This window comes from Sinocyclocheilus anshuiensis, unplaced genomic scaffold (genome assembly GCF_001515605.1).
Source record: "Sinocyclocheilus anshuiensis isolate Anshui unplaced genomic scaffold, SAMN03320099.WGS_v1.1 scaffold1262, whole genome shotgun sequence".
In the NCBI taxonomy this organism is placed as follows: Eukaryota; Metazoa; Chordata; class Actinopteri; order Cypriniformes; family Cyprinidae; genus Sinocyclocheilus; species Sinocyclocheilus anshuiensis.
Window position 1 is genome coordinate 493,818 of NW_015558617.1, and position 11,513 is coordinate 505,330.

Consider the following 11,513-nt stretch of genomic DNA (forward strand, 5'->3'; position numbering starts at 1 on the left):
ACACATTAACCTCAAAACCTTTTCAGCTTTCTCTTTCTGCAAATTGTATGGTGTAGCGATATTACAGCACCCAAAATACTATCAAACACTCCAACGCAGCTCCATTCTTCGCGAAAGATGGATAAAAAGGCGCACAGGAAACAAAAACCTCGAAAAATTATATACGACCCGCCAAATGCTGGCCGAATCGCAGAGATGCCAATTCGCACAGGACTAATATTACCACAGGACCTCGGTGTTCGGCGAAATATGGTAGGTCATTTGCGGGGGAATTTTTACTTTACAAATGACAGACATGGCTGGTTCGCACGGGATTAAGATCACAGACAACCTCCGCAATTATTACAAATGACTGGAGGTCACCAGGTAATACTAATCCCGTGCGAATAGGGCTTAAGTCATGTGACCATGGTGTAATTCATTTATAGCCCATTTTATTTTTTTTTTGCTTCTTGCGTCTGCTGATTACATTTTGGCTTCAAAATTCATAAAAGTTGTTAATTTGTGAAGATTATCTTGATGAGCGAAAGATTTTGGTGGTCACAGAGCTTATTTTTATGCAGTTTTTCAAAACCCAGTGGAAACTACAAAAAATGTCATCATAGAACATCTTCCCTGCTGCACTCTGAACAATCTCTACCTGGGCGTGAGCCTGCTGCTCCAAGTATTCTTTGGCCGTGGTTCCTGCAAATGAGAAATAACATAAACGTAACTAAAACTGTTCCATTAATTAGCTTATTTTTGGTTCCGTTACTGATGTGACTGTAATTACTAATTTCTCTTTCATACTGTACTCACCATTCCAGTGTCCGGGTAAAGTAGGTTCAGTCTTGTCTTCCGTGGCTGCTGCCAAGTACTCATGGAGCTTCCCGATCAGCTCACCTAGCTTACTGCCTCCACCGGCCACCGGCCCGGGTCTGCAAAGACAAAACACAAATAATTTCCATGGCAAATGCCTCCTACTGTAATCCCTCAAGATGCATTAAAAACACTAAAAAGCCTTTTATAAACCTACAAAACCAAACTACATACAAAAGCATAGACGGTTCCTATAGAAAGAGGCACACTGAGGCTTCCGTCTGATAGGCTTACATTTATTATTAATCAAACAGGGTTCGTGAATCTTTTCCTGAGTTCAGCACCGGCTCTTTGTTTGGCTGGTAAGTTACTGATAAAGTAATAAACTGTCAAATCAAAACGCAAAACCTAACATTACTTCAGATACGAAAGATTACGCATGGATTTAATTCAAACAGCGACTCGTTTTAAAAGATTTATTGTCGATAAATATTAACAAACCTCACAGCTTGTAAGTTACGTTAGTGGTGGCAAAGAAAGAAAACAGGGCGCCTCACCTGAGGACTTCGGCAGACATCTCCTCCTCGCGCACAGCGCCTCAACACACCGCCGAGCTTTTAGCACAATCAACAGCCGCGACGTGTTTCGGTTATTGACATGAAACTCATATTTGGCAAACCGCAAAAACTCAACCAGTTTCACCCACCATCTTCCCAGTGGAACTTGCGCCAGACAGCTTAAAATGGCGCACCGGAAACTGTCCGTGACGGACGTAAAATTATGAGGTCATTACTTCATCGCATTTCGTCATAACTGAAGAGACGACTGCTGCTGGGAAACATGTCAGCTTTACTTGGTTAAGGCTATATCATATCAATATTAATGTTTGTCACGCTGAACAACAGTAATTGCTGTATTTGCATTATTGTAAGGTTAAAGTCCGCGCGTGAACCAGAATTTGGTGCCAAGCGCCGACTTTATTTCAGTGTGATGACGTATTTCCAACTGAACTGAATATTGAATAGAGGGGCGGGGTTTTATTTTTGCACTCCTCCTCTAATCCCTCACTCGCAGCCACTCGAAGCAAACTAATAACGGTTGGAGGGGCGTGGTTAAGCATATTCTGCCCAAGCCGTCAAACGTCATCCGTTCCAGAGCGGAAGCAAATGATCAGAGTTTGATTACCAAGACAAACTTGTTTTTTTCAGTGGATTAATTGTTCACTTTAAGACTAGCAATGTGCGCTAACAAAATAAATATTGTACATTTTGATTTCATGCGGACTTTAAGTTTAGAGTTGGGGTAGGTGTGTAGACATTATTAAAACACAATCTAATAGGTAGCAAATGTAATTTATTTGTACTTTCCGGCCTTAGCTGTATCCCTTTTATAGCCACAACCACTTTATTTGAGCACGGAGATGAGCAAGCTGCAAACAGTGTTTATATTCTTATCATAGTAATTATAAAGAATAATAATTTTGTTATTTTTTTCTGTATATATGTGTACATGCAGAAAGCGAATGAAAGTATGCAGCTGTATGGACCTTTTCACTGTGGACACCATATTTAATTTTTCACAAAAGAAAACATTTTGTTATTAATAAAAAATTCTCCATAAATAACTAACAATTTGAAATTTTTTTTTTAAACATTTCAAATAAAACATGCATACAATAAATATACAAGCATACAATAAATATACAAAAAGGGATGTAATAAAGTTTAAGTTAATCATGTAGGCCTAATGTTTATATGTAATACCCTACATATAACAGTTTGGAGAATGGATGGATCATTTTTTTTCAGCTTCATTTCAATTAAAATAATTTTTAATAGTTTTAGTTAACAATAACAACACTGGTGGTATATATTGACAGACTACAGTATCCCTCACAGCCTCATTTTCATTAAAGGAAAATTAAATATGGTATCTTCCTTTTAAAAAGTCCATTAAAGTCAATACTTGGAAAAACCAAGTCTAAAATCATTCTAAAAGCTGGAGGCTGTTGGAACGTGTTTGAAGAAGCAAATGTCTGTAAATTTGAATTTGTGTGCAGCTAAACACTTAATAATCCTGTGATATAGAGGCACACAATCTTTGTGATGCAGATGCACACATCTATGTAGTCGAGTTGGCTCGTGGTGTGTTACCATTACTCTCAAAGTCCATCTCTTGATCTGAAACAAGCCCAAGGCCTGTATGACACAGCTGTCTCTCAAGCCCCGTGATTCTTTGTTTCAGTCTGCTTTGAGTCGCTGTGAACTCCCCAAGCAACCGCGCAAATCGTGCTTGTAGAGCATCCAGTGAGCTCTCCAGACATTCAACCTTCTCGTCGGTATCCATGACGAGCAACCCTCCCTGTGCGGTGCTTTCATCCAGAAGCCCCTGCTTCCTCAGAATCTCCCTTCCACGCTCTTCAAGAACCTTCTGTGCATCTGGGTATTCAGTTACGGCCTCCATAAGGTCAGCCTTTGAAAGGCAGAAGAGGTCAGAGTAGCCGATGCTGCGAATGTTAGCCGCCCGGCGGTTTCCCATTTTTACTACCCTGAATGTTAAGAATGCTAATCTCGCCAAAGCAACCCCCAGCTGTTAGCAATGCAAACTGCGTCACTCCATCATCAGCAACAACTGCTAATTTTCCCTCTTTAATAATGTACATCTCTTTTCCAATGTCTCCTTTTCGGCAGATGTAGTCGCCAGGACTGTACACTTGGGGACGCAGTTTTAAAACCAGTTCTACTAACAGCCCAGCCTCACAATCTTGAAAGATGCGAACTTTCTTCAGAGTAGATAAATGAACATTGATAGCAATTTCTGCACGTAGCTTGTCAGGAAGATTCTTTAAGACTTCCTGTTCATCCATCGCTTTCTGATTCGTCCACAGGTAGTCGAACCATTTGATGACACGTGTCTCAAGTTGGCGACTGACTTTGCGGAAGTGCATGTTTAATAGCATCAATCCGTGCCTGGAACTCTGCCCGTGTGGCGTTCATATTGGAAATCATGGAACCCACATTACCCACAATGGTGGCAAAAATCAGGACTCCGACAAGAAAATCAAACACCACAAACACATATTCCTCATCCCGTACTGGTGGTGGCATCTCACCGATGGTGGTGAGTGTCAGTGTGGACCAGTAGAAGCAGTATATGTAGCTCCGCCTCAGAGCTCCTTCCTCTGTGGATGAGATGTTGGGATAAACCCACTGATCTGAACCAAAACCTAGAGACTTCGAGATGGCATAGTAGATGCAGGCATTCCAGTGGATAATAACCAGAATGTAGAGAACCAAGTTCCAGATGCGGAAGATGTTTGGGTAGTTGGTTCTCGTCTCCGTCCGATTAAAGAACTCAAAACATACGAGAGAAGCGCAGGAGGCGATTGAAGCGTAGCTGTGGTGTGTTGATGCCCATGATAATGTACACCAGGTCCGTGGGGAGGATGGAGATAACATCCAGTTTGAACTGAAAAGTGTGAATGTAGCAGTCTCTGAGTTTTGCAAGGTCCTTCAGCAGAAGTCCTTGCTCCAGGTAACCTGGGAGGGCATAAAATGCTTTATAAGAGGCAATTCATTCAATAACACAAAAACTGCAAAAATCCAAGATGCTGAAGGACCAAATGTTGTTTGAGTCAGTGTAAACAACTGACAATATGTTCAATAAATTATCATGTAATTTTATACCTGGACACTGCAAGACTTGTTTATTGTACAAAAATAAACAAAAATGTCCTTAGGATGAATCTTCATTTAATGCCAACTTTAAATAAACATGAATTAACCCAACAACATGTTAATTTTTTAACATGACTTTGCCTGAATACTTCGTAAATGCATATCAGAAACATATCAGTAGTGTGATTTCATGAAACAAACACTGAGCCAAATATTTTACTACTGTTAGCAACAATTAATTTGACTGGTGAACTTGTAGCAAAATACTGTTTTTGATTTGATGCACAGCCTTTGATGTCAACAAATGTAAAAAAAATAAAGTGTTTTCTATTATTTTTAACTATACACAATTAGTTATATAACAATAAATTGCAAGATGCAACTAATATGGTAAGCTGCATTTTATTTGTATTCAGCATTGATTTTTCCTTGCTGTCCACAAACCATTCCTGTAGCTGGTATTGTTATGGGTTCACTTCCCAGTGAATGCATTAAAGGGTTAGTTCACCCAAAAATGAAAATTAGCCCATAAATTACTCATCCTCAAGTAGGGCTGGGCGATATAGCTAAAAAATGTATTAACAATATAATGTGTCATATCGTTCGGTATTGATAATTATTGACATTTTTATAATATTTTTTTTAAAACAAAGCAATAGAACAAAATGTTTAAATTTAACCATTGTATTTTTAAATTAACCCGATTTATTGAGACAAACAACAAATATTTTCGGATGACGTATGAGTTCAGCGTTGCGCATGTGCCGCTCAGAAGTGACAAAGACGGAAACGCAGCAGAGAGATCAAAACAAAACAACGGTCACTAATTCGAAGTGCAAAATGAGGATTTGTAAAGAAGAATGTCAGAGGATTTCGATATAAGCCAAGAGGAGACTGGTTTTCCTTTGCTAAAGTAAGGAAACTTTGTTTCTTGCATTGCTTCAGTCCAAAAGAACTTGAATAAAAATCAAGTGCATTTTTGTAAGAAAAATATCCATATTCAAAACATAATAATCACTTGAATCTAGCTTGCGCTCACTGTTGTAAAATGTATAAATGCAATTTATTACATTTTCTGCCAAATGCAATGCAATACAAGATTTTGCAATGACAATATTAAACATGATTCTGTAAATAAGGTTTCTGTAATGAGTGAAGGCACTAAATTAATCTAATTATTGGGATGATATGTGGTATAAATCAGGCATTTTGAGTATGTGTACATATATATATATATATACCCATCCTTAGCCGCATACATGAATCCAGTATGTAGACAGCGTCACACAAATAGTCAAACACCAGCCAGACAATAAGATTCTCAGTCTGCATCTGATCAAAACAGGCTCTATACACACAGAGGAAGAAAGAGAAAGAACATGAGAACCATAACTACTGTATATAGATAACCAGAACATACACACATCTGTACAGTTAGTCAAGCAGGGGTCTCAGAGGGCTGTTCTGTTTGTGTAAAACTGACAGGCATAACGAAAGTGCCTTGCAACGCTGTAGCAATTAGTCATGCAAGAAAACAAACACGCCAACACAGGGGACTGTGGTCTCTTAATGGTTTATTAGGTGCAAATTAACAAAGGGTAATGATGAATATGAAAAGGAGAAAGACTAGGTGAAAAGTCGCACCTTGCCACAAGCAGTACCCAGTTATAAAGCACAGCAGCGGCAATGAACAACAGCCAGTAGTAGTAAATATCATCGGAGGGAGAAACTATAAATGTCTCCCATTGCTTCCTGTGAAACAACACAAATTTGTAAAATAATTAACTTCAACAGATTTATTCTGTCTATATGCACATTAGTTGATTTTCATGTCCATTTGTCATTTCATTTTTGAAAGACAAATTCATAAAGTGTATCTGTGTCACAACTCTAATATTACTTTGTGTTTCCCTTAGTGTTTCCATTGGCATCCGGTTGGTTGTTGCTCCTTCGACTGGGTGGAGCTGGTACTTCGGGTCTCCGGAATCTCTCCAGGAAGGAATCGGGTCTCTCCTCCTCCTCTATAAGACTCCTGTGTGCCCAGTCTCTCAGAGTCACCACCAGACTCAACAACCTGGCAACACAAAAGAGAAAGCTGTTATCCAGACTTGCTGTGGCACATGTGCGAATGTGTATGCGCATGTTTGTATAGATCCTGAACCTGGACAAGGCTCCTCTTCCTCTAAAGGAGTTTCTGGACGGCGCATCCTGAGGCTCTAGGGCAGCTACTCGCTGCAGCTCAGACGAGGTGTCATCACACGCAGACTGACACCTGAGAGAGTAACGAAAAGATGGAGACAGAACATATGAGCAAGAAATGTGTTTACAGTTGATTTGCAATATATTGAGGAATCACATACACATCATCATATTTTTTTATTATCATGGTGAACTCCAATCAAATATTTTGTGCTAAATATGATATAAGCTATATTGACAGCATGTTTGGCTAAATTATTTTAATATTATTCAAAGTCAGTAAAACAACAGTGGTAATGTACACTATCAATTAAAAGTTTGGAGTCAGTAAGATTTTTAATGTTTTTAAAATAAGTCTCATAGTTTAAAAATACAGTAAAAGCAGGAATATTGTGAAATTATATAACAATTTAAAATAGCCATTTTATAATATTTTAAAATGTAATTTAATTTAATCGTTCTAATATCCTGATTAGATGCTCAAAAAACTTGTCTTATTATTATCAACGTTGATAAGAGTTGTGCTGCTTAATATTTTTGTGGAAACCATTTTTTTCAGGATTCTTGAATGAATGGAACACTCAAATGAACAGCATTTATTTGAAGTAGAAATCATTTGTAACATTAAAAATGTCTTTACGATCACTTCTGACCAATGTAATGCTTACTATCCATGCTGATTATCCATGACCCCAAAGTTATGAACGGTAGTGTTTTGTTACATCACATGAATTAGTCATGAATGAATTAGTTATGTAAATATTCAATATTCAGTTATGTCACATGCTTAAATTATATAATTGTATAGATATTGTAAAGTTTATTTATTGTAAAGCAGTTTAAAGGTTATGATACAAACAGTAGCCAACAAACAATTAAATTCCGAGGTAAATGACAGCATATCAACGCTGCTGCTGATAGAGCATTGATAAAGTAAAAAAAAAACAAAAAAAGTATATTTTTAAAACATGAAATAAAGTTGTTTTGTCCCAGTATGACACTTCCTTCATGAGAACCACAAGGTAGATCACCACAATGGTTTTACATGGTCATTGCAGCGATGGAAAAACAAGACTACAGACACACACACACACAGTCACTGACCTGCTGAGCACACGCTCTGCTCGGTCCTCGTCCTCTTGAGTTTGCACAGAGAGACGATGAGAGCAGGGAGATCCCTCATCAGCCGTCTGGCCTGTCATACTGTACACACAACACACACACCTTTACTTACCATAGATTAGAACTTTTATATAAAATTAAAGGGGTCATATGTTGCTAAAAGGAACATCATTTTGTGTATTTGGTGTAATGAAATGTGTTTATGCGTTTTAAGGTTAAAAAAACAAAACAATAGTAATAAAACCAATATTTATGTAATTTATGAACTGTTTAAAAAAAATTTATAAATATGACGGCTCCAAAGGGATATTTTGTTAGAATTAGCCAACTTTTGTGAACATCCTCAGTCAGGACGAATTTTATCCCCAAAGGCATTATTGCGATCTCATCACTTCATGTGCCATTACATTCCACTGACGCTCACTAGATTTCAGCAGAACATGACTCTTCAGACTTCTCAAGAGCACATGTTGGTGTCAGTGGTGAAGTGCAGAGAGACAGCAGGTCAGGGGAGTTACCAGCAAACACTTCTCACCTGGGCATGTGGTCACTATGACGATCACCTCAGCTTACCGTAAGATATAGACCGAACAGGGAGAGAGGGACAGGGAGAGATTTAATAACTACTGCTTCAAAACTGGACTGAGGAATGATCACATGGTTAATGATGGAACGGCTTTAGGGACTGATGGATGGATGGTCTCATGTCTAGATGAATGTTAACAATGTTTTAGATAACTGTCTCATTATTAAAGAAACATAGAACACAGAGTGACACACAACTCTTCCCAGAGGACAACCACACAGAGCTAATGTCTCACGAGAAATCATGGTTGCTAACAAGTTCTTCTCACACACAACACACACACCCTACTGCTGTAGTTTAGTTTTTTTCTTAAGTACAGATCATTGTCCTCTTTAACTAAAATACTTTTAAGTATTTTTGAGAATATATACATATTTATCATTTATTTATGTCATTTAAAAAATATTTTTTACTATTACTATTACTATTACTATTACTACTAACAGTAAGAGCTTTAAAGAAGTGGTTCTTTAAAGACACAATGAATAAATGATTTGTTAAAGAAAAAACACTTTGCTGTAAATATTCATAAGAATTTAAGAAAAATACTATAAATTCATATTTTAATATAAAATATTATAAATACAATATAGAATATATACATTTTATTATATTATAAATCATTGAAATTAATTTTTATAGCCCATAGTCAATATAAAAAAATCTGTATATGATAAATTATGTTTATAAACATAGATGAGAGATGAGAGATGTATGGGAACCTTTTTGCATGTCTAAAACAAATTCCCTGACTCACCTTCAGCTGCTCCTCTTCTTTAAGATCCCAAAAAACTCTGGAATGTTGGTCCATATTACATCCTTATGCTCAGCAAGAAACACACAAAGCATGTTTCTAATTTTCATATTAGTATAGAAATGTACAGTGCTCTATCTATGTACTTTGTGTAAATAGAATAATATCATGATCGGTCAGTCCATCTCTCTAGTGTGGAAGTCACTCCAGCAAAAGAGTAGAGAGCCAGCGGATAAGACAGAAAGGCTGGGTATGCAGGGGCAGGGCAAAAGAAAATGGGAGGAGAAAAATGAGAGATGGTCACATTAATTAGTAACATTTTCATTAACTGAACATAGGTGCAAAATAGCATGTTTTCATTACTTGATTCATAAAGTTATAATGAAACTAAAAGTCAGTAACATTTTTAACGTTTTTGAAAGAAGACTCTTAGTCACCAATGGTGCATTTATTTGATAAAAAAAACAGTATTATTGTGAAATATTATTAAAATGTAAAATAACTGTTTTCTGTTTTTATACATTTTTAAATGTGATTTATTCCTGTGATGGCAAAATTGAACTTTCAGCAGTCATATTCCGATCTTCAGTTAAGTGCCACATCGTGATCCTTCAGAGATCATTCTAATATGGTGATTTGGTCCTCAAGAAACATTTATTTAACATTTATTTAACCTTTATTTAACTGACAAAAGTTTAAAGAAGATACCTCCAATGTTTTCACTGACCAACGTCATTGTATTTTGTAAATATTAACAAATTTTGATTTTCTTTGTCGCTGTCAGTTAAAGGGCAGTTTCTGCGCTGCTAGTGTCACCTTTAAACAACCTTCACAAACGCCTCTGTCGCGCGTCAAGCCTCCCCAACTCAAACTCAGCTCCTACGGTTCTAGAAAACTAAAGGTAAAAGTAGACCACTTTCAATCAAAGGTCCAACATATTAGAAATACTTTTAACTTGAAGTTTAGCTTACCTGTCGAGAGAAGACACTCCGCAAGTTCGTCGTATCGATTGAAATCCAAACATTCCATCAGCTTCTTCCATCTTCTAAAAACACTGCCAGCGTTTACCCTTATTTTACCCCGTTGTCTGTCACTTTGTATTGTGGCAAGTCTAATTTTAAAGACTTGCTAAACACCCTCTGGCTCAGACGTTGACAGGCAAGACAAATTCGGACTGAATGCAATGATTGGACGAACATTTTAGAATTTTCTTCCACAGAAGATGTAGGCTATATATACAGGTATGTATATTTAGACAATATATTATTGATTGCTATCAGGATGTGAAGAGACTTTCAATCAATATAACAAAATGTGACACTGGACCACAGAACCAGTCTTAAGTCGCTGGGGTATATTTGTAGCATAACGATATAATTGCAAGACAAAGTATTGAAATATTTTTTATTCCCTTTAGGGGTTCTGTAGTACACTTAGGCCCAATTCTACCCCTTAGCCCTTCCCCTTTCCCCTTTCCCCTACCCCTCCGTTTCGCGCGTTCACGTGAAGGGGTAAGGGTGTCTCGATTCTCTTTTAACTGCACCTGCAGACCAAAGTGCTGTACAATCAACATACAGGTACATACAATACATAAAACACAAACAATCCAAAATAAAAACACAGATACTAGCCCAACTCCTTAAAAGCTATTGACAAGAAATAAGTTTTAACCCCAGCTTTGAAAACATTTATGGATGTAATCTCTCTAATCTCAGCTGGTAGGCTATTCCAAAGCCTTGGACCTGCAACAACAAAGGCCAATCATGTTCCATGAAGATATTTTGTAAAGGGGTGTGCCCGAAGCGTGAATCCGTATGCAGAAAGGCACGGAAAACAAATAACGCATTCTATGGAGCCACTAAACGGTCATGGTTAGCCGCTTACTAGCGGTATACTCTTACATTATAGTACATGAAAGTTCACTTACCACATACACAGAGTAAGGAGAGATGACTGATTGGACAATGGCAAATGATTTGCAGATACTGAGCACCACTGACAAATATCTAATCTTGTCAAATGTGTGGTAGCGGCAGTACTGGTCATAGACTGTAAAAAATAACAAACCATATATCAATGGAAAGCTTATTTATTCAGCTTTCAGATTGTCACGGTGTGCCTGCTGTGAAAGAGTGAGGAGACGAAGGAGATTCCAGAATTATCACAAACTTTATTTACAACAGGGAAAACCACACGTAGGGCACGGGGATCGATGTTCAATACCGGACGGGAAACGAGGGGCAGAACACACACAAAACACGGAACAGAGTCTGACATTACTCCCCCCTCCCAGAAGGTGCTTCCCGAGCCGTATCAATTCCACCGGGGGGAGGGCGCCCTGGAGGCTGGTGCAGGACTGGGACACGGGGAAAACCTC

At 37.8% G+C, this 11,513-nt stretch overlaps 1 protein-coding gene and 1 pseudogene across 1 annotated transcript in view; both read right to left on the bottom strand.

Annotated features, from left to right (window-relative positions):
• The window catches only part of LOC107680363 (transcriptional regulator ATRX-like), a 27,662-nt gene extending 26,104 nt beyond the window's left edge, over positions 1 to 1,558 (bottom strand). Inside the window, exons 1-3 of the mRNA XM_016476223.1 lie at positions 1,356 to 1,558; positions 799 to 917; positions 641 to 684 (exon numbers count right to left, since the gene is read on the bottom strand). Of these exons, the coding sequence (XP_016331709.1) occupies positions 641 to 684; positions 799 to 917; positions 1,356 to 1,375 (183 nt within the window). The 5' untranslated portion in view covers positions 1,376 to 1,558. The remainder of the gene's footprint in view (positions 1 to 640; positions 685 to 798; positions 918 to 1,355) is intronic.
• A 967-nt stretch (positions 1,559 to 2,525) lies between these two features.
• LOC107680366 (cyclic nucleotide-gated cation channel-like) lies at positions 2,526 to 7,876 on the bottom strand (annotated as a pseudogene).
• Positions 7,877 to 11,513: the final 3,637 nt, after the last annotated feature.